Source organism: Anopheles maculipalpis, chromosome 3RL (genome assembly GCF_943734695.1).
Source record: "Anopheles maculipalpis chromosome 3RL, idAnoMacuDA_375_x, whole genome shotgun sequence".
NCBI classification, from domain to species: Eukaryota; Metazoa; Arthropoda; class Insecta; order Diptera; family Culicidae; genus Anopheles; species Anopheles maculipalpis.
Genome location: NC_064872.1, coordinates 23513285 through 23540262, shown reverse-complemented (window position 1 = coordinate 23540262; position 26978 = coordinate 23513285). Strand labels below are relative to the sequence as shown.

The following is a 26978-nucleotide window of genomic DNA, read 5'->3' as shown; positions in this document are numbered from 1 at the left end:
TAGGTCGACCGAACACACTAGTTATCATTGCTGGACCGCGCTGCAAGATTCCGAACAAGAGCAAATCACCATCACCCGCGAACCAATTCTTTCACGATAGGGAAAATTGCTAAGAGTAGGTGAGATTTGGTTTGGCGATAGGCGAAGCTTTTTAGCTTCGGCCTAAACCCATAAAGCTTGGAAGATAGCTAGAGGGGGGAAGGGAGAGCTATATCGCCGAGGAAATGATAATGATACGTGAAGAAAGTTGAAGTACTTTCACGACGGGACCACGCAGAATCGTTTGGAGAGTCGAGACGAACCGCAGAGACGAGATAGATTTCTCAAATATGTATTTGATCGATAGCCTTCGCTTTCGTGCCGCGAGAAGTGGTCAGCAAAAGCCGCACCGATGATAGTTAAAGGGCCCAGTTTTTATCAGTCGGTGAAGGTCTGCTGCCTTCCCGGCCCTTAGGGGGCGAATGGTGCTCGGTTTGGGTCAACGAAATTGATCCGACAGTGCCCGGAGAGTTGGGGAACGGAATTATGCGCCTGCCTGGCCAATCTGTGGCCGGTTGCTCGTTAACGGCCGGTCGATTTGCTGTGCATGTAGGATATGGGTCAGAACTGGCGGGGGGACGATTTCGATAATGCGATTGTTGTTTTGTTGCCTATTATTGATTGGGAAAACTCGTTTACGACAATTAGAGCTGCAAACGAAACAATGGGAAAGGGCTTTCGTGGTAGATTTGAACTATTTCATATCTTGGTTTATTGGGAAGCGAAATTTTTATTCAAGAATACATCGTTGGAATGACGTAAAGTGTTGTACAATTTCTTTCATTATCAAAGATCAATGAGTCATAAAGCTGAACTTGAAAATCAGTCGTTAAAATTTGAAAATGTTGTAAAGTTCTATCGCACTTTGTACCGTCTACTGTCAGAATCTTGCTTGGCTTTTACCAGGCAACTTAACTACCCTAAGTAGCTTTACCCTCACAACGTAACTGTGTCGTATCTATGCTGCACTGCCGTCACTAGACACCTTCACCTCATCACCAAGAAGCTCTGTGCTCGTGTTGTATCCATATCATCATATAATCGCTCTGTGTTCTTTATGAAGCTCTCTTCCCTATCACTAAGCAGCTTTGATCACTCTCTCAGAATCTATGCCTGTCATTAGATACATGTGCCTTACTAGGTCAGATTTTTTAAAGCATCTTTACCCAAACTAGACACCTCCATCCTATAAAATAGCTTTGTGCTCGTTAGGATATCTCTGGGACTCTATGGGCTTTGTTGTCAATACATGTATGGGTATAGTTCGAAAGTTTCTTAAAGGATGATACAGCTTTTTCATACACTACTGGGACTCATCTCTCTAAATAGGCCTGATAATCTCTTACAAACGGAAAAGTCTCAAGACAAGCTTGACAGTACAAAGGAAAAATAAATTTGCATTATGAACCCATTTTTGTGACAGACAAGTTTCGTTAAGCAATTTTTTCGTTAAATCTTCAAAATCAACCTGTCAAAGTGACGAAACCAACAAAAACAAATCCAAAAGTTAAAACAACTGTTCTAGTTGAGAAGATTTTTTGTGTTTTAGCTGATATTTAAGATATTAAAATGATTTTTTTTCAAATTATGTCAGCGATGATAGCAATAGTCCTGATGAAAAAATGGAAGATCTTACTAAATAACGTCTGCTGCTACGTAGTATATTCGATCCTTTGGAACTTACTAATAAATCATGAGTTTAACTTGTGAAACTTTTGTGTAAAACCTTTTTGATATGTTGTAAGGGCAAAAGGATTTACGCCAAAAGAAATGTTGGCTGCTACGCTGCGGTATCATGCGGAGGGTAGTTACCAAAATGGAACCGGGAAAGATTTTAATGTTTGTAGCAATTGCTCAACCAACTTTCTCTGTGGGATTTACGAAGTGTTTAAATATTTTGGAAGTAACGTTGGCGCCAAAATGCATTTCATTAGAAGTAGAACCAAATGAGTAGCGAGATGCCCGACGATACTTTATTTCACTTCCTTTCTGATCGTCCTTTTTGGGAAGATCCTTTCTGAAGTAAACTACACACATTTTGTAGCACACTGCACAAGAAAACGAACTGGAAACACACAGGAACAAGTGAGTTTGGCGCCTTTCCGTTTCGAATAGCTGACGGAAAAAGAGTCTCCGTTTGTGTTAGAGAATACAAATTCTTGGCAGTTTACCTGTAAGTTTGCCTTTCGTTAAGTTTCTTTAACAGTTAACAGACAACACAAACGGCTGTCATAATTCGAATCATCCGTTTTTGACTACTTGTCTAGACAATTTGTATGTGATAATCAGGCCTAATATCTGAGCTTGAGTATACGGGGAAATCCAACCCGTTTGAGAGACGAGTGATGGTGGCGAAATGGTTCGGAGCAGGATAACTGGCGTTCGTTCTCCAAGTCAACGCTGACTGGTTGTCCCTTCTGTCCTGGCTTTCTATAGGACTTTAAATAACTTGGATGCGTAAGCAGTGACCATGATATTTTGAATCGGATCTTTTGGAAGAAGGTTTTTAAAATATGCCCTTAATATTACTTTACACAAGACTAGTTATCTTCTTTTTGTTTGACTCTGTACCGTTGAAGAGGTTTTCGACAGCAATTTCTGGCTTCCACGACTTACTTTAACTGTCCGGAGGCGGACGGGATCCTACATCCAGTCCGTATGAAGACCGGCGCCATTACCGCCTCTTTCAAAGGGCGAATCTTAATTATTTATGGTGAGTTAGAGAACACAATGCAGTATAAGGACTTTTTCACATTAATTCATAGACGAGACTGTCGTCTACCAGGATTGTTTTGACGTAGTCCTACATAAGCTCCCTAACAGTGTACAAAAGCCATCAAAAAGCTATGCTGTAGATCCGATGTAGTCTGCACATCTAAAGAGCCATGTTTCAAATAGAAAACAAGTTTGTTTCCCCACCCTGACCCGCCGCGCGCATATGCATATGACGCGGTGCCATATTGGGATGTGGCGATAAATTTCAAATAAAGTAAGCCTTCACCCCGGCCTGTCCACGTGGCAGTATGATGAGGATAAATCTTACCATACCTTAGATTCGTGAGGATTTTAAATGCAAACGCAATATACGGGTACGTCTAGTATTCTCGTCGACGCATAGAGAGTTATCCGCGTTTGGACACCGTGAGAGGCAACGGAGAGAGGTACCCCGGGACGCATATTCGTTCTCTGAACAAACCGTTTCAATCGACCGACGATCGAGGTTCATAAATAGAGCCTATGATTCATGGCAATCGCTTTTGTGTGTGCTGAAGTTGCGTAGCGGTAATGGTCAGAGGACCGTAGAAAAGGGGTTGAATATCGTTGAGATGTGTTGTTTTATTATTTTGTGGATTTTTTTCCTCGTCCCGCTACCGCATAGCTTCGGCTCCCGAACTTCCCGAACAGCCTTCAACTCGCCGTTCGATATGCTTCATAGATCAAAGCAGCAAAACGATCACGATGCGTTTGCTTTGGGTGCTTTTATTTATGCGCCGATAGGCTAGTTTTCATTCTTGCCTTTCATCCACCACCGGGGGCCACATCTGGTGGGAATAAGGGTGTTTTTTCCTCTCTCTTTCCTACCCCGCGCCCTGCCGAGGGGTCGATTTCGGGGCTTTTGCTTTTGTTGAATCGTAGAATAGAACGCACACCGCCGGAGCCACGGTGTAAGATAAAGAGCGTGTACCGCTGCCTGGAAGATCGTGAATGTCCAAAAATGAAGTCTTCTCCGAGAGATCGATTTGGAGAGAGAGGAGCCTGGGTGAAGCGTGGTGGAAATTATGTTGATTTGTAAACGTGGAAATAAGCCAATGCTTTGTGATGGGAGATGATGGAAGAGAGAGAGAGAGAGAGGGGGGGGGGGGGGGTTAGAAGAGTAAGTGAGGGGACACAAACCGAAAGGCAAAAACTGTATCGTCCTGAATGATTGGATGAGGCTCGTCTAGTGTGGCATTTACATTTATTTACTCTCGATCATCATCGACAACTATTCCAGCCACACCATAATCGTGCGGCCAGTTTTGGGATGATTATGCTTTGAGAAATTTGCTTTTTGCCCTCACTTATCTCCCCCCCTTTCCCCTCTTCTGGTAAACGTCTTCCCTAGCAAAACACTTCTCGGCGCGTTGTGTTGTGCGTTTTTGTGTCTTTCGAATGGAAGTGGTGGAATATCTTATTTCGTTTCCTATTCTGCTGCGGATTATTATTTTATCGAGGAAACGTGATCCTCGTTCGTCTCATTTGCCCGTTTTTGAACCCTTCGCACACCGGGCGTCCCCTTGCGCCAGACAAAAGTGAGGTGCCAAAAGCGTCAACTCATCCTTTTTCGGAGCTTCGGACCCGCAAAGCCAAATGCGCTAAAGATAATATTTATTCGTATCGAATCGATCGACTGGTGGTGGGTAATGCTGATCGCAAGAGCCATTTTCCCGATCGAGTTCGAGACTGTATTTTTAGAATCGAGCGTCGCCATGATTCGTGATTGTCGTCACTAGCAAACATGTATCTATCCGCCCTATTATTATGATGCTTTGTTTGTGCGGTGCGGCTGGGGTAGTATGGCACGATCAACAGTTGTGGAGTCATGATGCCCCAGAACAAGGCGCTCGTTGTCTATGGGGTGCAAAAGATATTTATTTTCATTATTTAAATTACTCTTTTTTTTGGGAAAGAGTGCGTGATCCGAACGACAATCATTTACGCTAATCAAGCACATTTTAATCTTCTGCTAGATATGATAAAGCATACTATTCACGCTTGTGTGTTATTGATCATTATTCACGAATTATTTAAGTGATTTATCTTGTAGGGATGATCTGCTCGCTGGTCTGTAAAGCGAATATGAATGTTGCAGGGTGTAGAATTAATAAGCCCCAGGCTTTACAATAAAAGATTTGGAGCTTTTCTCAGCAGAGAATCATGCTGTCAACGTGACATGCGTCATAAATATTTTATCAATTATCATAGCAGCATACAGATAAGCCTTTCCCTGGACAAAATCTATTTAATTTTTAATTTAATAGTTTTGTAAACCTTTATTACTTCCGATAGTGTAAGGTTATAGGTCAAATAACATTAAAATAAGTATGTTTTGTAATATGGGCCACAAAAAAGTAATATTTTTTTTGCAGTCAGAAATATTTATTTAAATTGAAATAACGCTGTAAAAACAGGAAAAAAATTAAAAAAAAACACATATCTGATTATAAATTAACAGCAACGAAAGACAAAAAAGTTGGTGAAAACGAAAAGAAAACGAAGATATAGGAGACAGCGGCGTTGGTTTTCACACGACAGGACCAGGGTTCAGGTCTAATCCGGATAGTTCCTCAGGACTCGAATAAATTTACTATATAATTACGTGGTTATCAGCAATTCTAGTAAGCCACTTAATGTTAAAATGTCAGCCGGCATGGAATAACAGGTCATTAAGTAGAGAAGAAGAAAATCATGGAATGCTTGCCCAGCAAGTGTCAGAAATCGATTTTCTAAATACTTTGAGAATTTCTTAATTCTTTAACAATTTGTTTTTAAGTCAGGGAACTTTTTTTGCCATTGTGTTGTTGATATTGCTTTGATTGCTGGCACTGGGTAGAAATGTTGGTCATAAAGCGTGTTATAGAAGGGTCGTATATTGGAACATAGAAACGATATTCGGAGCGATGTTTGGAGCGATTTTTAGAGCGATCATAGGAACAATATTCGAAGCGATCGTCGGTTGTCGGTTGTCATCGGAGCCTATGGGTGATATTTAATGTCGTTCAAACCAGGAAAGGAGCGGAACCGTAAAAAAGTGGATGAAGCTGGACTCTGTCACACTTTTTTGACACCTTTAAAGAAATTTTAAGGAATATTTTCAGGTATTTTTAGCGCTTTGTTGGCACATAGCTAATTAAGAAGCAGAGAAGAAGCAGAAGAAATAATTTGAAAATGGGTGAAAATTGTTGTTGAAATTTTCCTTAATACTAATTTATTTTTTAAGGGTTTTGGTAAAAGTTTTTGTAGTTTTTTGTGAAAAGAAAATAATCATAATGTGTCGTCTTCTATCTTAAAAATTCAAGACTAATATTTCCATCATCCTTAAAAAGGATAACATTCCTTAAAACCTCACGCTTCACTAGTCATGAAAAGGATAAAACCCCCCAATATAATTGAAACCCACTCGTTGAAGGATGTTTGACGGTCCTTCAGCTTCATAAAAAAGCAAAGAACCCGATCAGCGTAACGAATGTGCAGGCGTTGAAAGCATCACTCAAGTAAAGGATTCCATTTAATCGAATGCAGCTTGAATGCATTTTTCAGTCCGCCAGTCAATGGTTGATTATTCAAAGAAGCTGTTGAGTTCGTTGCACACACACACACACACATTGCACAACAGAGCGATTGCTGCCCGATTGCTGTCCGATCCGATGACAACGGCGGTAAGAACGGCAATGCCTCCAAAAGTAGTCGAGATGAACAACAACCACAGCCGTTTACCATTCGCTCACGTCGATTGATCGATCGATGAACGGCCAAACGTCGATGAATCGCGCTCAGTTCATTTGGATGGAATTTTTGGGATTATAACAAGAAAGAAACCTTCTTTTCTTGGATGAAAGGGTTCAAAGGAAAGAAGAAACCAACCCCCGTACCGTCATCGTGGTAAAATAAAATCAGAAAAGAAGCACCGAGAAAAGGTGTTGCGCGAGCCGCCGTGTTGTGCGTTTTCGTTCCCGCGAGAACAAGCGCACCTTTCGGTGCTGCCTAACTAATACACCGAAAATTTGTCGTGATCAGTGTGGAACCCTTTGGGGGGGGGGGGGGGGGGGGTGGATGAAGAAAGGCGGTGAATCGATCGGGGTTCGATCGTTTGTTACGAGTGCAGTGGGAAGGAAGGGTATGCGAAGGAAGGAAGCGGTACAAAGTGAAGACTGTTAATCCAAACGAGCCATCATAAATAATGAAATTTATTATGATGATCCGCGCGCGCGCGAAAGATGGAAAAAAGAGCGTTGAAGCGTGATAGGGTGGAGTGCAGCGGAAGAAAAGCGAGAGAAATGCAAGGAAACAGGAACAACAAGATGAAGGGGGGAAAAAATCGTATCAAATGGAACCGAACGAAACTAACGGAAAAAGAAAAGTAGGAGCAAAAAAAACGCTCCAAACCCGGTTTGCTGAAGATTCGAACCTTTGAAATGGTACAAAAGAGATGAAAACGAGCAAACGAACAAACTGGACCGAACGTAAATGAATCGTACAACGGCTGTGAAGACACACACACACACAGACCGACACACAATCATCCGGACAAGTTGTCAAAAACGCGTGTACCCTACGCTGCTGCGCCTACCTCCACCAAAGTGTCCATCGCGTGAGGAGGACATTTGCAATTATCAAACCAAACCCATCCAGAGTTTCCGAGGTTGTCGTGCGAGAGATCTCGCTTCGATCCATTTCGCTTCGTGTGCCGTTGGGGAAGAAAGTAGAGTTGAAGAAGTTGTTTGCCTAGTTGTGGGGATAGTCCAACTTTTTAAATGATCACTTTGAACCTCACGACTTGGCTACTACTGCGCTGCAAACGAAATAATTTATCCCGAAGAGAACAAAAAATAGGCAAAGAAGAGAGTGTCTTGGAACTAAGGTTTAACTTCCCCCAAGTACTCCCACACTGGTGTCCGAGAAGGGAGGTGTTGGTGATTGGGTTGTTTGAATTTTTGGGGACAAGCAAATTGATAATTATCTCGTCAAGGCATGTGTCAAAATTATCGACATTTTTCCAATTTCTAACTAAGCTCGGCTGGTCTGGTGAAAAAAGAGAGACGATCGGGAACTCCCCGTTCCTCACTCTACAACATTCCTGCACGAATCACACCCTAGCATCGGTGACCACCTATTCACCCTCAGCAACAACTGGCCGGCTTACGAAACGATCCGTTCACGATCCGATTTCCGCTCCAAAACGCATAAGGAAGCGAAACGAGATCTCCAGCGTGCCCGGTGATCTCTGTGGCAAAGGATCGGCTTGCGATCTCCCGGGATCATCCAGCAAAACAACGGCACATAAACACACGTAGAACACAGCAAACCATATTTGGTGCTGGCTATTTCTCGACATCCAAGACATCGGCGACCTCCGGCGCTCTTAACCCAAGATTCCAGCTCGTTGTAGCCGTTCCATACCTCTCTGTTCCCGTACCAGGGCCGTCACACTGCGGTCACGTCCGTGTGAAGCCAAGCTTTCTCTTTCGCGCGTTTCGGGACCGTTGTGGCTTCTGACCCCGCGATCTCCCGATCGCCTGTTCTTCATTCCATAGGAAACCTTCTTCGGACAACACCAGATTTCACTAAACGGATTAACGAGGTGGTCGGGCAAGAATGATGCCGGTTGAAAGAGTGAGAGAGGGATAAAGGTATACGGACCGGCAAGAGAGATCGAATTTCCGACACGGTTTTTCGTTTTTTTTTTGTTGCTTTACAAACAAAGAAGGCTGAAGATGTAGCGGGGAAATATGCTAAAGTAACGAAACCAGGCAGGGCTTTCGTGAATCTGCAAACAGGAATGAGCGACTAATGAGGGCGCCTTGATGCGGTGTCAACCTGCTATGGAAGTTGGGATTTTTTTTTTGGCGCGAGGGTTGCCGGGTCTGCAAAATGGTAGTGATTCTTTGTTACCCAACTTTGGTAGCACGTTATGGTAAAGTAGTGGCGATGATGAAATGTTTGACGGCTTAATAATATACGGAGAAGATATTAAGTGTCATTTTGTGCTTCATTCGCTGTACCTTATAGCGTTGCTCAATGAATTGATGTATGTGCTCGATATTAAGACGTTTAGAACACAAGATCTAAGAGCTTTTTGAGAGTCACGTAAACAGTAGTGATGGAGGATTTAAAGCACATAGAAGCATCGGAATATTTGCCAATTCTTGTAGTTTAAGTGCGCTTTTGGCTCTATTGTATATGTTTGTATGTAGTCCTCATTTTCAGACTCTCGGCTACATCTAGATGTCTCCTATAATAGTTTTCTAGGTCACACCGGCCATCCAATGTCTTTACTAGACGTATTTTGATACTATGTATTTGGATAATCAGTCTTCTCTATGAGGGAATGAGGGTATGAGGGAATCGTCCGGATGGCTGTCACCACTATCCACGGGTCTGGAACAATTGGAGTAAATGTTGTTGTTGAAGAATATTCTTTATCTGAGTCAATCCCTAAACAAAGTATTGTGCGGATCGAGTCCAGAGAGCTAAACCTAACTTGGACTATGTTATTGGCTAGGGTATATCTATTAAACGTCCCTGTTATCCATTTGGATGCAATTTGGATTGGGCATAGTTGAATACTTAACTATCTCTAAATCAGATTATCCCCTTATAAAGACTTAATCCTTAACCTAACATATTGCATAAAAAATTCAGAACCAAATAGATAAGTCCCCTCTTCTATGTCGTCTGTCGCAAGATGTTATCATTTATTGGAGAAAAAAATTCTTTTTTTTTTGCTTAAAAATTTTGCCTTCACATCTAGATCTCCAAAGATTCTTTCTTGTGAATCTTTCCTATCTACAACTGTTGGTATGAATAATTAGCTCGAAAGAGAGCAAATCTCTGATACTGGAGCAACATCGAACGTCACGTCCAGTCCCTCCGAATGACGCAAAATATATGTTTCCTTATCCATTTGTCTCGATGGATAGCATTTCTAGGCCAAATTGGAGGCCAAAGAAACTATTCTTACGCGAGCAGGAAAATGTCTGCCACAAAATTGAAACAAAACAACAACAAAAACTGCACTGCACAATATCCGCCTCTCAGGCTCTGCTCAAAACCCAAGCGCAATGGAGTTGTAGCTTCCCTATGGTTTGGCCTAATTAAGCCTCGGGCTAACTCGCGACTCACGCGCACGTTCACGTCTTCTCCGCCCGATTTTAAAGCCTCGGCGGAACAGTCAGTAGGCTCCCGCTGTAGCGTCGTTCGTTCGCTGCTCCACCAGGGCAAAGGGCCAGAAGGGCCTGCTGCTGGCGGAGCTGCCAGCCGTCGCTTATTAATGATAATTTTATGCTCACGAAGAGGCAGTTCCGCTGCGAGTGTTTCTATTAATTTGCGTCTAATTTAACAGCTTGTTTAACATATTAATTTCGGTATCTATTTACGGTGCGCACCGGCAGCTCGCTCTTTCCGTCCCGGTCGTGTCGTGTGGCTCTTTCGCTTGGACAAAGAAGGTTTTGGTTGGAACTAAGCTTGTAGGAGACTGCGAGTGAATGAATGTATGTTGTGGCATACTTGGATCGCCGACCAACCACCACCGTCACTACCAAATCTGTCACCCCTCCGGAAAGCATTCCAACGGGTGCTCGCGATCCGGTTCCACCGTCTCCCTACCGATCCAGGGGTCCTCCTGTCCGTGGCAAAGGAAGGCTAAAAGTCTTTTACGAGATCACAACCCACAATAGGGAGGCGGATCACAAGATCGGTATTCGCTGCCTTCCCAGTTTGCCGACTCCAACTTCCAACTGGAGGGGGAAGGTGGGCTCCTACTCGCGTTGTCCACTTTTTTATGTTTTATACCATCACACCCCACACAACTTTTATGACCATCGCCACTCACTCTCACTCGGGTCTGGTGGTGTCTTGCGGGCTTTCAACACCGATTTAGTGGACGATTTGACATGTGTTTTCTATCCATTTTATCACCCGGGTGCTTTAGTTTAATTCTTTTTCCCACTTGTTTGCTGTCGCACACTTTTTGGGGAGTTTTTTTTTTCTTCTCCTGTTGCTCCAAAACACCAACAACAACTCCATACTGGAGAACTTTCGATCTTGCCGTTTACGGGGGGAAGACATCGTTCGTTTTGTTTTTCGTTCTGTCCATATCTGTTTCGGGAGGGTTTTTGTTTTGTTAGGGAGAGCTATTTAGATCATTTCTTCTTCACTTCAGTTTGCTTTCTACTTCTACTTTTCGAGTCTAACATCGCGACACTAGATTAAAGCGTTTTTTCTTGCTCTGTTGGAGAAGTTTTAAGAGCTCCTTTTTTCCCAGAGCACTGATTGAGAGGCGCAAAAGCTCGTCAAACATCGCGCGACCGATGCGGCTTCGACATCTCGCGTCACACGCTTTGGACGGTTTGGAGAAGCGGCTATCGAAGACAACTGCTCCGAGATGCTGTAGGTCACGGAGACCGAGCCCTGAGAGGGAGGAACTAACGGGGGGGTGAGGGTTAAAAAATTATGATCGTTTCCACGCCACGCTTATGGCTTAATTGTGGTTCCAATTTCTGTTGCTTCATCCTCCATCCCGTTCGTCCGTACGGGGCTTGATGGCCCCGTCAAAACCAGAACCATAGCTAACCACATCATACATACCAACACACACACACACTCACACATACACACACGTCATTAACTTTTTGCCCGTTTGGTGGGTTGTGTTGTGTCGAGGGAGAAGTGCTCTGAGGAAACAACCGTCCGCCTTCCCCCCCCTCCCCCTCGTTCGTGTGGGTGTCACACGCCAACGGGGTTTGATGTTTTAATTAAAGAAAAATGCGCGTCCTGGTACGCCTTCCTGCCCCAAGCGAGAGCGAACGAGCGAGAAAAAGCTCCACCAACATCGAACTCCGTCGAACAATTTTTCGAATTCGGGATGGATCGACGGACTTTACACAAACAGTCATTGGATGCGTTTTGTGGTGTGGTGCGGTGGTGTATTGCGGCAACACCCCTTGTGTTACACTGTTGTGTGTTGTGCTCTGATGCTGCTGCTGACGAGTAACCGAATCCTGCCTTCTCTCGCGAGAATCCGCCTTCAAAAAATGGTTTCCCGTTGATTGATGTTTCAAATTGCCGATACAAAACGATGAACATTTGTGTGTGTGTATGTGCGGCGTGGGATGTTTTATGTTCCCAACTTCAACCACCCTCTCACACGACTCAACCCGTCCCGCTTATTATAAACTAGGATGTACAAAACAGGGGGGGGGGGGGGGAGTTTGGAATTTTAATTCTTCTTCCAACTCCCGGTGTGTGTTGTTTGTTGTTTGCGGCAATCATTATGCTTTTGCTAGCCCACAAACCCCACTCTGACAGGCAGCGCCGCCATGTATCGTGTCTAGCCGCGCGTTAGCAAGGAAATCAGCAGCTCATAATTGCTGGCAATTTGTCAATGAGGACGATCATGGTGATCGTGTGGCGTGCGCGTCTCGTCGAATGCAGATTCATTTTTCAACCCCCGGTCCCGAGACAAAAACATACTCCAATGCCTAATGCGATAGTGTGCGCGATAGGCGAATCGATTTGTCAGTCGATTATTTGATCAACCGTTGATCACCTTCGAAAGTTGTACAAGTCAAAAGGCTTTGCATAATCTTCCCGCATCAACACACCGGTATTAGATAGGGATGGGGATTTTTTTTGTCTATTATTTTTCTTCCACTGTACACCTACAAGAAGGCTCAAAATGGGATGGAATTCTTGGCATTCTTTTTTTCCTATCCCCAATTTCCCATGGCGCGCAGCATTCCGCAAGGCTCTTCTGTGAGGCCATGTGAAGGCCATCTTTATTAGTTGCTGATTTTTTTTTTTTGCTCACCACCGTCATTATCCACTAGCCGATAGGGGTTCGATTTTGTTTGCTGTTGACAAGAATGAGCTAGAAAATTGGCATGCTATTAGTGCAAAAGAAGGGTGAGTTTGTTAGTGATGTGTTAAACGGAATGATGAGGATGATAAATTTGACGAAATTATCACCCTCGTTATTTTGGAGGATTTTGTTGTGGGTATGTGATCTTGCTCTCTTCCAGTAAAGTAGGTGTGATAACTCAATCAAAACATTGGGACGGAAATAATTTGCTTTAAAACGACAACACATTAATTCTAATCAAATAATCGTGTGGGCTGGAAGAGGGTTGTTATTGGTTGTTTATGTACAGTTGCGTTCAATAAAATAGCATCACCTACTGCTTTAGGTTTTGTTGGAGCTTTATTTGGAACTTTTCCACAATAATTGCTAGAGAATTTGGCCTTTAGCTATTAGCTTGATCTGTCTTGTAAATTGAGCAATCTGTATTTGAAGAGGCTTAAGGCAGTAATTATATTGAAGATAACGAAGAGGTTCTTAGATGATAAGGTATATTGCTATATAAGGCTTAGTCTAGCTTTTATTCTATCGCTGTTTTAATTGAACAAATTAAATGAAAAATTTTGACTGTCATTCGACTGTCTTTTCTATAGATTTCTGTCAATATTCACGCTTTAGTTAATTTGCCTGTAAGGACCTATGTGATCATGAGATCTACGAGGCAGACAAGGATTCTTTGATAATCAGTTGGCTGCCTCATGTGAGTAGTCTTGCATCAAAGATCGTGAATTAGGACTTATCAGGAAAATCTTCTAACGCCGCCTTCTGGCGGCTAGGTCTTTTGGTAGACATGGTCTTTTGGAGAATCCGTCGGCTGCATCACATAAGTAGCCTTATATTTAAGATATGGTAAAGGCTTCCAACTTTCATTTCGCATGGGGTGCCCAGGGAGCAACCCTTGGACGACGCCTTTGCTCATGTCATAAAATGAGGTTTGTTTGAAGACAAGGTTTGGAGGATACATCAGAACTCTTATGCGGCTAGGGTCCTGGGATAGCGAGCGGAGAAAAGCCTTGGCCAGTCGCTAAGCTAGAAATGGTGCTAATAATATAAAAAACAGTTTGCTAAGTTGCTGTAGATAAACGAAATTATGATGTTGGGTAACAAATTTAACAGCCTACGTAAGATCTCAAAGAAAAAGTTCTAAGAGGTTTATTGCAAAAGCATTAGAGCTCCAACTGCTATTGTTATAAACACAACTGTCTGTCACTGTCAAATTTTAATCCTCTAATTCTGATGAAGAAAAACGGCACTTAAATCTCATATGTATGTATGTGTGATTTATCAGGATTCACCTCAGCAGCATCTCGTTTGGGTCAAAAACCAAAAAAAAAAAACGCAAAAAAGATAAATGTTAAACACTAAGCAAGGTGTGTGCTGGAAAACACGCTAAGTAAACACTTATGTGGGGAGATTGGAAAGCGATCGCTTTTATTTTTGCACAAACACGAAGAAGCGCTACGGGAAAAAGGGTTCTCCAAGGCCTTTTTTTTACAACCCCATCCCCAGCCAACATACAATAATCCTAAATCCTGTTTTAATGGAGCTCGTCGATACTCTCTCAAAACTTTCTGTTTCCCAACAAAAAAAAAAAAAAAAAAAAAAAATGGGTGAGAAGAAAACCATCTCCACCCATCTTCTACCCATGGAGCTAATCCCGCTGGGTTGCGCGTTGACAGAATCAATTAAAAGATAAGTTTAGTTGCTCAGGATCGGTTTCGGTAAACTCAAACACAACCCCTTTTTCCGACCCCAACCTTTGGGCTATGCTTTTTTGGAAGTCCTCTTTTTAAAAGGAAGGTGGGCCAGATGCCACGAATTTCATGCCTCGTTTTTTCCTGCTTCTGATATCGTTCAAAATGGTTGAAACGAAGCTCTTAAAACAAACCTTTCCACACACACTCACAAACACAGGCTGACACACGCTCATGCTCACAAGCTGGTGTTTACCTTTGGTTGGAAAAGTTTTGTCGAAATTGGAAAACCTTTCCTAATAAAGCCATCAATGCCAAACAGGGCACCGGGAAGATAATGATTGTGTGACGGTGACGGTGGTGGAGCTTTTTTCGCATCTCGGTTTTTTTCCCCCACTGGTTCCTCTGGTCCTGTGTTAGAAGATTTGACAGGTCCTTTCGCGCGCTCAGAGACAGAGGTGACAGGCATGATAAAGGCAAAAATAAAGGGACACATTACGGAGCACTGAAGGCGCACCATGGTTTTGCCGTTGATGCCTGTGGCATGAAGTTGTAAAGCGTAAAGCTAATCGTGTGCGCTGTGTGCGGGTGTCGTTGTGTACACCCGGTATGTGTGAAGCTTTTTTTTTTTGTTTAGGGTAGATTTCTGTCTCCCAGAAGACAGTTTTATTAAGCTGTGACAAATGAGCGGTTAAAAAAAAGTCTTTATAGAGTGCTTTTTTTGCTGAAGTGGTTGCATAAAGACTATTTTTTGACGCATAAACAATGTTGTTTTAGAATCTTGTTTACAAAGTGTTACAATTTAACGCCTAAATGTATGCAATTCGTGATACAAAATTGTCCTTTTAAATGATTTTTTGCCGCTTTTTAATAGACTCATCAGTTGTTTGAAACCAAAACGTTATTATAAAAACCGAAACGGGGAATTAAAACAAAAATTGTATTCAATTTTGCAATGTAAACTACTAAAGGTATGCAATTTGTCAAAACAAAAAACCCTTCTTTTTAATTATTGCTCACTTGCCATTTTTATCAAGGCTTGTTACATGGGTCAAATAAGCAGTCAAATAAGGTTGCTATCTGAACTCCCAAAATCCATTAGCGATTAGTGAGTGGCATTGAAAAAAGGGGTTCGCAACCAAAAAAAAAGGCCTTCGCTTCACGAAATTACTAACCTTCGGCTAAATTGCTATGATAAGAAAAGCTCTAGCACGCTCAAGCTGATCGCGGCTTCGTTCACTCACACTTAACCGTCTTTTCCTCGACGAAGCTGTTGGTGTATTAATTTAGACTTTTTTGCTTCTTTTTTCAACGTGAAAAAGTGTCACAATTTATGGCAGATTAGATATATAAAAAAAAACCTTGCCAGTCCTGGTACAAGGACCCGTTGAAGAGAGAACGAGACGATCCCTGATAGAAAGACAGGTGGTTATGTGCTTCACCTGATAATAATGTGAGCAGCAGCTACTAAGGACCAGGGAAAAATTGTGCTTGCCTCGTCAGAAAAGGGATCAGTGCGCTCGGGTTCGGTTTCCCCGACGGTTCTGCTTCATCATGTTTGGAGCTAATTTTTAAATTAAGCAAAAAGCTACCACCCCCAAAGAGTCTCGTCCACCTTCACCGTTTAAGCACCGTAGTCCTAGCTCATCCCTTGGTGGGAGCTGAATCCAAAAATAGGACAGTGGAAAATTTAGATGAAAATCGTCGCAGGATCAGGTTTCGCGTGTGCAGCTCAGCATTTTCTTGCTTTCTCCTTTTTTTGTGAAGAAAGAAAAAAGAGCGACAGATAGAAGGTTTTTCATTTAATTCGCTTGCTCGCTCATCGCTATTGCAAACAACAAACAAGAGGTGTGTGTTGATGCTGCTGGGCAGTGAAATGAGCACCTCAAAAATTGAACCAAATTTCAAATTTTACCTGCCAAATTTCCAAGGGGGCTTTCCAAAAAAACAACAATGAACAATGCCACACGGATCAGATTTGGGTCTACGGGTGTGTAGTTCGTTACGTTAGGGCGATTTTCACCGACTATATTCACATGCTCGTGTGTGTGAGTGGTTGAGATTTGGTCGATGGTTAAAAGTCTAAACAATTCCCAAAGTGAGTGAGTGACTCGTCCCCTGTCTTTCGCTCCCTTGATACCGCTGACAGTAGAAAAGAGCAAACACAGACGGTAGAGCGGTTTCCCTATGCTGGGGTTTTTCAAAGCCCCGCTTCCCACCAGAACGGATACGGAAGGGATTGCCTTTATTTGATATGGTAATTGAAAATAATGGATAATGTGATAGTCCATTGCTATCACTCCACGTGGTTGTTGGTTCTGCTCGCTCCTTCTCTCACTCCCACTCACGCTCATTGTTGAGCCTGTGGAAGAGCAGGCTCGATTATCAAACGGTGCACGATCTTCAGGGGGATTTGCCATCCAGCCGGTGCCAGCCGTTGCGTTTGGATGGACACATCATCGGGCTATCAATTTCATCATCATCATCCCGAAACGAGAGCCGCATACCAGTGAGCGCCGTTTCACACATGCAGCAGCGTACTAGCTCTAGGTATGGGCGGCGCGGAAGGAATTTGGTGTGCCAGCAGGTGGAACACGGCCAAAATGGGATCGCTTCTAAATGCTTTCTAAACTCTCCCTCTGTGGGTCCTTCGCGTACGTGGTCAGCGTGCGAGCCGTGGTTGAAGGCATGTTTGCATGCGCTTATCAAGATATGATGATTGTATAATAAGATACTGTCCGCCTCACTGCTCGCATAAACGATCCGTGGGGTTCCGGACCGGTCAAAATTCTGTTTGTGTGTGTGTGCGTGTGTGTGTGTATGCATGCCGATAACTGAACTGGCCAACGTTTTAGACACTTTGTATGAGAGTGGCTCGATGTTGCAATGTAGAGCCCTCTATAGATTGAATGGCGTGCGAGCGATGCCCGTGCTGTGGGAGTATGACCGGCGAAAGTGTTCAGTTATTGTAGTAATAATGGATGAAGTTGGCGTATCCATCTGTAGGAACACATTTGTGATTGCTTATCATTATAGCTGAAATCTAACTGTGGACTTTGAAGTTGATAATTCTGAGCTATTGAAGGTTTTATAGTTTTGGAAGTATTTATTAGGTAAAATTACAAAAATGATTAATATTGATGCCCAAAATCATGTCCATTGCAGAATTCTTGGAGATACTTGTCAATCTTGCGGCGCAAGTCTTTTTTTAACCATGCTGTCTATACTTTATGTGGAATTTGACTGTTTTTATAGGCTGTTGTTGTATTGTGCTGCTCACACAAAATGCATGATGATTACAGAAATTTCCTCTCCATTTTTATTTTATTTTATTTCACATTTATTTCTCTACATTTTTTATCTCCAATCACATCCAAATAAGCTAGTTAATCCCAATCGAACCGAATCTTACTCATATCCCAATAGCATCTGAATCCCAATAGAATCCGGATCCAGATCCCAATCGAATCCCTCATGATCATCATCATTCTCATGTTGGCCTGCTCTTTTAAAGAGCACGTCATCGTGACATAGATCTCCAGGAAACTCGATCCCTGGCTGCAGCTTCCCATCCATGTAGGCACCCAATCTCCGACAGGTCTCCCTTCACCTGATCCAGCCAACGAACTCGCTGTACTCCCCGACGCCTCGTGCCGAAATGGTGGTCGCTGACGAATACCTTCTTGGCGGGGCATGAGTCCGGCATCCTCATAACATGCCCCAGCCATCGTATCCTGCCGGTCTTTGTTACCGTCAGGATGTCCGGTTCTCCGTATAGCTCAGCAAGCTCGTGGTTCATCCTTCTTCTCCACACTTCATGCTCGAACACACCGTCAAAGCTGGTCCGGAGGATGCGACGATCAAACACGCCAAGAATGTTTGCATCCTCCGCTCGGATGGTCCAAGACTCGTGGCCATATAGGACCACAGGGCGAATCAGTGTGCGATATATTTCACATTTCGTGCGGTCTCGAAGTCTTCTGAATCTCAGCAGACGGTAAAGGCCGTAACAGGCTCGATTCTCCTGAACAATGCGTCTCCAGATATTCTCCTGTCGTTATCTGAAGTTACGACAGTCCCTAGATAGCAGAACTCATCTGCGAAGAGAACAATATCACTGACAAAAACATTAACTGAATTGTAACTGTTCAGCAAAATTCTTGGAGAAATGGACAGACGCAATGATTTCGATTGCAACGAAGTTGAACGCAACCTCTTTTAATGATTGATCACGCGATGTATGAATATTGCAGTAGTAAACGTGTATGTGCTTCTTTTTGGCGATACAATCTCGAGATTTCTTGGCCTTCCATTCCTAACTTCCTTTTCTAGACCTCAATTTTTATAACGTGTTTACTGCTGGACATTCTATTTGTGTTATTTAACCGCTTAATAACTTCATCTGTCGGATAGCTTAGCATTCCAAACCGATTGAAGCTAGACGTAATTTTTGTTTTAATCTTCCCCGAAAAGACCTGACTATTTCCAAAAAACAAAAATGTACGGACACACTTGCTACCGTCGTGTGAGGTAGCCGAAAGATGAACGTCAAGTCAAACTTTACCAAACTGCTGCTGCTTCCCATCATTACCATCTTGTTGGTTTGACTCCATTTTTTTTTTTTTGCTTCCTCTCCGTGCGTATGTGTGTTCCTAGTCTCTGGACATCAGGACCATGATAGCATGGTCGCGCGATTATCATAACTCGTTTAGTATGCTCCAGATACACGCCCCGGGGCTGTCGGGTCCTTCCCAATTTCTCCTAGCGGGCCGAAAAACCCCGACAAACCGACCAACCGTGTCCGATTCTTGACGGATTTGCTGCCGGGTGCCACCGGAGCACGGCCTGGGAATCACATTGGCTCACTCTTTGGTTTGAGAAAAAAATGCCCACCTTCTAAACACAATGGCCATCATCGTTACCACCAGCACACAGTAAAAAGCGGGGTGTGTAACGGTCACCCGGGACGGAGACGCGAGAAAATGCACGAGATTGAAGTGAGCAGATAAAACAAAGGCAAACATAATCAAATGAAAATCAAATATAATTAAATTGATACGTTTCCGTCCGAAACTGGCCCCATCTGCGTTTCATTGGGAGGAGGAGATATGGAAGCCAGGCGGTGGACGGGTTGACTGCGCTCCCGGGGAATGGAATAATAAGTGAAGTGTGCTAGTCGAGGTTGGTTTTTCGAGTGGATTAGAGATTTAGCGCTATAGGAGAGTGGACTCGTCGCTCTCCGGAACCGGACCGGACCAGAGCAAAACTTTTCAAACCATTGATCGTATCGGATCAAATGTGGAATCTGGGGTAGAAGGATTACATATCACCGAGGGCAGAATCGGTTTAGTTCCGGACTTTCTCCATTACACATACACACACACACACACACATACACGTACGCCCCCATTTTAACAGTGCCTTTTGGCCCTCGGCAACTTCATGCGAATATCATTGGAATGAGCTAGAGATTTCGGCAGAATTATGAGCTGTAATTGAGAAAACTGATACGGATTAATTAGGAACTGCCCGACTCTTTTTCAGTAAGTGGATTAACTACGGATAATGTACAAAAACCTGTCGAGTGTTTGGGTTTGTCTTTGTGTGCGAGATGGAGCGTGGTAATGAATAGGCAAATGTAGAATCTAAATGTGATCCAGCTTTTCAACCGAAGCTATAATCATATCAAGCAATACAATTTTCCCACCATTAACTGCCACGTGGTATATGGGAAGTACTCAAAATAGATGCTTTGTGCTAAAAATAGCATAAAACTTTATTCAGTAATTTTAATTACAATTTAATTCCGCAACGTCCCTCGAACGGTGGACACAACAGCATAAAAGCTCATTTTCATCACAGCTCATTGACTGAACAACAACAATCGAGCTTCATTTCATGCTGGTGCACGATTCCCAAATTATTTGCTTGTTGCTGTACGATTAGTATGGTGAATTCTTCTCTTCAAAGCTCGTTCTACAAGATATGGCGCCAAAGTGGGGTGTGAAAATTAGAATCATTAAAAAAAACCTGGAAGAAACTTTTCTTCAAGGTTTCACACTTTATTACGCCCTCTCGACCAGGAAAGGATAACAGATCATAGAATCAGTCGAAAGGAAAACGAAACGGAACTGAACGTTGAAGTTTTTGACCCTTTCCATTCTTGTGCATAAAACCTATAATCCAACGAAGTTGAATCCTATTGGTAAAAGGTGAAAGTTCTTGGCCGACAAACTTTTGGCTCGCAGAGTGATTAGACAATCCCCGAATCCTGGCGTACCAATCCTTTCGTCCCTCAAAAATGGCTATAATTTCTTTGGCGGGAACTTTTTCGGTGGTTTGGAGGTTTGATAATGAAAAGCGTGCGAATAAAAAATGGAGTTTTTCCCGTTCTCGCGTCGTGATTTCTTCGCTCGTTAAGCATCGTGGAGGTCCTGAAGGACATAATTCTGGATGGAGTAATATTTTCGTGAATGTTGTACTGATCCAAAATCATTCTAGCATTCAAATGTCAAAATAAAACAGTTCATGCTTTGGGAAATTTGATGAATATTGATAAGCAATCAGCTATAAACAACTCAGCCAACAACTCTTAGCTTTGACTATTTGCGAACAGAATTCGAATGAAGAAGGTTGTGAGAGTTTTCTAATAATCAGAGTTCTCAATATTTTTTTATTGATCCGATTTACCGTTTCATTAAGCCTTGGAGTATTTAGTAACCCACACAGTCCCAAGTTTTCCTTTAAGTTTTATTGTACTTCACATCTTTACGTATGAACTGAGATCTTTCTGGACATATCAAATTGAATATCCTAGATTTGCTGACCATCTTTGCACAAGCCTGTGGTAAGTTGCGTTCATTACTTTTTTCAAAACAGACATGTGTGGGGCATGGGAGAAACTTTGAACACTACCTGGTTGTTTGGCTATATTTGCAGGGCGCGACTAAGCTCGAAAACGAATCACTACTTTTTTTTACTATTATTTGACCCTCACTCAACCCACAGTGATTTTTAGAAGTACACGAAGAAAAATTTCAATCATCTAAAAATCGTCAAATTTATTCCCTTCGTCGAAGAGAGGCGCGTTGTTTTGTTACGTAAACTTTCCGACGGTGATCCCGATATTGGAGCCCTGCTAAAGTACTGAAAGGGAGCAAAATATGGCGCGTGTCTATTTTTGGCTATGTTCCCCTGCCTCTTCACATCCCGTTTAATATCATCAGTTATCGTCGCGTGCAAACCAAACCGAAAGAAGAAACCATCTCGGACATTCTTTCGAAACAGGATTTGATTTGACCATCCTTTTCCTCCCGGAGCAACCATGCACGACTTAGGAGAAGGAAGTGACAGACAGAGATCCTGCGGGGGAGTTGGCGGTTTTTGGGGTTTTAATTTATTCCAAAGTGACACACACACACACCGACGTAAAACCCGGGGAACCGTAAAGCCGATTTCTTTTCCGAGTCCAGTCTAGAGGGCGATCCTGAACGATTCTGAGGCTTCCGGAGATCTCGCTCGATTTCTTTACCACGGGACCACAGACCAAGCAAACGATGATGATGGATATAGATGGATAGGAGACGGCGAAACGTTTGGCAGCGGTGGGTAGGTGTAATGAAAAGTGCTTTCGGGAAGATTTAGGGACATAATTAAATTAAAGAGCGGGCTCGAGAAGCATGAAGATCTTATGGGCGCGCGAAGGCGGAAACATCGTAAAAACCAGTTAGAGAGGATAACCGTTTTTCTTTCCTTCCTGGAGCCTTTTCCTTCCTAGCCGGTTAGTCAGTCTGTTCCGCCATTCCGGAATTTGCTTTCGCCATCATTCCCGGACCACTGTCGCGTCCTGTCAAATTTCCTCGTTCAACCATCCAAGGAACTACCAAACCTTTGCCAGTTTGGGGTGGACGGAAGGTGGGAGTTATTTTTTAGTGCCACTTGCCGACTTCTTGAGGGCGGAACTGAACGAAAGTCCTTAAAGATATGAGCGTAAAGATACTTGCGAGCGTGAGAGAAAGAGGGCGAATGTTGGATACAGTTCGGACCAAGAAATAGTCATATCGGAGCATCGACGACATGTCCTATCAAGCAGCCAACATCGGCGTCATGTTGCGTTTGCTTAATGCACTCCGGACCAGTACCGGCGGAGATATGTAACCGAATATCTAGAGCTCTGTTTATTTCGAAAGGAAAATAATTGCATTACTCGGTTCGTATTGTATTCAAATTTTAATGCCACCGAAGATCTTTCTCCCAGCGCATCTCATCATATCCATTGCTTCAACTTTGTGAACCCTCACCCGAAATTTTGTGACACAATTCCGCGAGTCAGTGTATGTGCGGACACATTACTAAGGAGACGAAAAAAAAAGGAAATGCTTAAAAACCTAAAAAGGGGGAAACCCCGAAAAAATAACCCTCCAGCAACACCCTCTTATCCTGCTCAAGTACAGCAAGGGAAGGAAATATGATGCACCACCGCCCGAAAAGCAACCCGCCAACCAACCATTCAGCGAGGACGATGGTGGTTGCTCTAAGGACGTTGATTATGAGAGGCATGCCCGGAGTCATTGTCGTCACCGTCGTCACTGGCTGGTGAGGACACTTGAGTTATTATTGCGATTTTTGGGTTACCACCTCGAGTCAAATAAAAGCAGCAAAAAAAAAAACACACACCCCCCATTCAGTGTTTGGTGTGTGTCCACTTGGATTTCGGCAAGACTCATGATGTGGACTCGTGCCACTCTTTAGCCTTATCGACACTACCGTACATTGGCACACATTTGCGAGGTACCGTAGAGTGGCCGGTTTTTTTTTTCGTCTCAAAAACACACACAAGAACAAGAGCTGATTACATTTTTAAATGCTCGAAAATGCTCGAGTGATTTCAGCTTCCTCGGAAGAAGGATGCAATCGTCTTGAGTGTGTAAGTGAACGCGAGTTGACCGAGTGTCGTCATTAAATCGAGTATGGCCTCGCGGTGGGGGACGAAGGTGAAGGATGCGAAAGAGTTGTGAGGCAAGAGAGGAGGGCCGATTTCCAGTCAACCAAGGTGGACATAATTTCATTTACAAACTCCCGCCTCCCCGCTGGGCGGGCTACGTGAAAATTGTCCCTTTCCTTGCAGTCGTGGCGAATGTTTCCGGTCGGTTTTCCGATTTTTCGGTACGACGCCAAACACTTTTATCATCAGTGTCCCGGGAATGGAGGTTTATTTATAAGTGTGAACGGAAATTGAAAACGCCATAATAAATAGTTTGCCACTTTTAGGAGAGAATGCTGGAAAGGTGTTGAAGGTGGGTGAGGGGTGGGAATTTTTTATGTCGATCGTAAAGTGTTTGGAACGAGGAGTTCGGAGCTACTGCTGCTGTACTGTGTGTTCAGGGCTCGTCAAAACAATCGATGGAAGCTTTGAATATGATTTTATCCTTGGAAGAAGGGAACTTATGATTATTAAAAGAAACGAAGAAATACTTTCAAATACTTGAAAAGACGAAGTACTTACAAAAAAGTCTTAAAAATATCAATTAAATAAATAATTTTTATGCAAATACATAAAGAAACTCAGAAAAGGAAAAAAAGGAGGAAAATAAGTATTGATGCGAAATGTCACATGCTATGGAAATGAAATGTAAATGTAATAAACGAAAAAGATTAAAAATGTTTAACAAAAACTCCAAAAATTCAATAACGTGAATTGCAATAAAACGATTTAAAAATTATATTACTAATCGATAAAATAAGACAAATAAATATGAATTATTTAAAAATAAAGGAAAATCAAATTTAGAACTCAAATTTAAAAAGGACCAAAAACCCTAATTGCTCATATATAAACTTAATAAGTAAAAGATAAGATAAGGAAAAGATTAACAATCAAAATAATCTTTCATTACGGTGTGTGTATCCCCTGCCAATTCCATCATTTGGGACCCTAACGAAACCTACTCACAGGCCATCTTGCCCACCGGCGGCTGCTGGCACATTTTCCTGATGTAATAATTTTCATTTTTCGTATTTTTCATCTTTGGCGTTACGAAATTCCATTGGTTTGTTAATTTTTGCTCTATTCCTCACTACCGTCTCTCTTCTCTTCTTTCTCGCTCTACTCCGACAGGACTATACCACACCGCTCATACTGGCTGCTGCCGGCGGACATACAGCTTGCGTCATCGAGCTGCTGGAGCAGGGTGCTGATCCGAATGCTCGCCGAGTGGTAAGTAATGGTTCGTTTTTTCCAGCCCTTTTCAGCTTGGAGGTTTGCTTGGAACGTGTTACAAATTATAATATTCGTTAGCGCTTCAGCGTGAATCATTCCGTACAGTATCAATGGGAGGATATAGGGAAAAAGATTCAACTACTTGCACAGGGAAAAAAACACGCTAGATTTTCTCCCTTTTTTTTACTGGGATATGAAAGATGTAATGGAAAATTCTTCAACTTCAGCGCGAAGCGCCATAGGTTTCTCTTTTGGTGGCTATAGAGACGAAAGTGAGATATTTGGATTCACATTTGGAAACTCCGGATATCGAGCATGTCCAGTTGTGTTCCAGCCTTCCTTCCGGTGGTGTTCCATTCCATTTCAGTTGGTTAATTCCAGCCAGGAAACGAAAAGCGTTCCAGCTTTTGGGCGAGCTACTTTATGCTTTATGCTGAATGGGAAGTTGTATTTCCCGTGCCAGGATACAAACTAATGTCGGACGTATGAAATATCATTGGATAGGGTTAGGTGAAAACTACTTTGGAATTATTTTAAATAAAATTGGCAGACTGAGCCGGATGGATGAAAATCGATGCTTCAAAAGGGATAATGCTTCGTACGTAACACGTCACACTTACAGAGAGGCATCTGATATAATCTGTTGATGGCACTCAAAAACCATCATCATATCTTCACTGTTTAATGTCGTGTTCTGTCCAAAAGTTCAAACAACACTGAACTATTTCATGCTCTCACAAGAAAAAAAGCATCTCGTCAATTCTAAATGTATTATTATGTAAAGCACATCAAGCTCACAACATTCGGACGACTCGCAGACAAAAGCAAACTTGTGTGTCCTGGGTACAGAAGTAGTGTCCCATCAGGCGTGTAGTTTTCGAACCATATCGAGGATATAAGAGCAAGGAGTCGCCGAGTTATGAGTTGCCATGGGAAAAATGAATTTTCTACATTAAAACCCAACCGAGCGTCATGGGAGGATATATGTATGTAGGATCCAGACGAAGGATCCCGATTTTTTGCCCATGATAAACAAACCAGTGTAACCTGCTAGTGCCGCTCCTAGCTTTGTGACGGCCCAACGACTCAAACCTCTGACACACAGATGCTGAGAAGCGAGTTACCATAGTTTTCGCACTAAAAAATTGGAACACTGTTGTTTGCATCATCCGTACATGGGTGTGTAGCTACATATACATATATATATATTTTTTATTGATGTCCGGTTTTAGTGATCCGAAAGGAAGATGTAGCGGTAGGGAGTACCCTTTTTTTTTGCTAGCTGTTGTTGGAATGTTTGGGACACCGTTGGGATGGATTTTCGCTGCGCATAGCTAACACAAAATCACTTTCGATTCACAGACCGGTACGACGGCACTATTCTTCGCTGCACAGGGTGGCTTCGTGGACGTTGCCAGGATACTGCTCAAGGCGGGAGCACCGGTCGACTGTTCGTCCGTGGTAAGTAACCCCTTTTTTAGTTGCACTCGCCCTACCTCCCCGGGTGCGGCAGGTTATGACGAGTTTATTAATTTTTATACACAAACTGCACCTACCGTATTCTGCACCGTAAGGAGTAAAGCACGGGTATAAATTGAATCTGTAGTGTAGGGGTGAAGTAAGAAAATGTTTTGTAGAAATGAACATGCATTGTTGAGTGATGGACATGTAATATAACACTTTGAATGCATGCTAGAATGATGTGAAAAATATGTAAAAAGGTGGAAAATTTCTGCTTAGAATTGATTGGTGAAAATCGTAAATTTTGAGTAAATTCAACATTTATATCTAAAAAAAACCTGATAAAAAGGTTTTAAGTCAAATTATATGTTGTTTTATGCTGAAAAAATATTTTCATCATATGCTTTTTAATCATTCATCAAAATTTTTAAATAAATTATTTTATTAAACTGCTGCTAGTGTAAAAACAAATATTCCATTAAAACGTTTTAGAAGAAAAGAAAAATTACAACTTTTACTTAAAAAATACTGGCTCTTAAGTGTCGAAACAAATAAGCTTTATAGTCAATCAGTGATTGAGAAAACGTTACTTAATATTAGCTCGCACCCTTAATAAACAAATATCCGTTACATATTACTTTTATTCAACTTGGTGGGACCAGATTTAAGTCGTGTACTGTGAGTCAGTGTAACAGATTTTTTTAATTTATTTTTTTATTCGTAAATTCCTTATTCCAAAGCCTTTACCTTTTACCTTTTACCTACCATTGAAGCATTAAAGTTTTTATCGTATGATGGGACGTAGTATGATTCGTTTGATAAATGAATCAGTACGATATTATTAACAATCTCTTCAAGTTATTTTGTAGTTAAATTTGGCTTCATGAGTTGTCAAAAGAGTGTAATTCTATAATTTTTGTTATTTACACTTTTCAATTATTTGATTAAC

At 42.4% G+C, this 26978-nt stretch overlaps 1 protein-coding gene across 1 annotated transcript in view; it reads left to right on the top strand.

The window, feature by feature from the left end:
• The window catches only part of LOC126565027 (ankyrin repeat domain-containing protein 29), a 230678-nt gene that overhangs the window by 192756 nt on the left and 10944 nt on the right, over positions 1-26978 (top strand). The window contains exons 3-4 of the mRNA XM_050222167.1: positions 24467-24565; positions 25931-26029. Coding sequence (XP_050078124.1) covers positions 24467-24565; positions 25931-26029 — 198 coding nt within the window. The remainder of the gene's footprint in view (positions 1-24466; positions 24566-25930; positions 26030-26978) is intronic.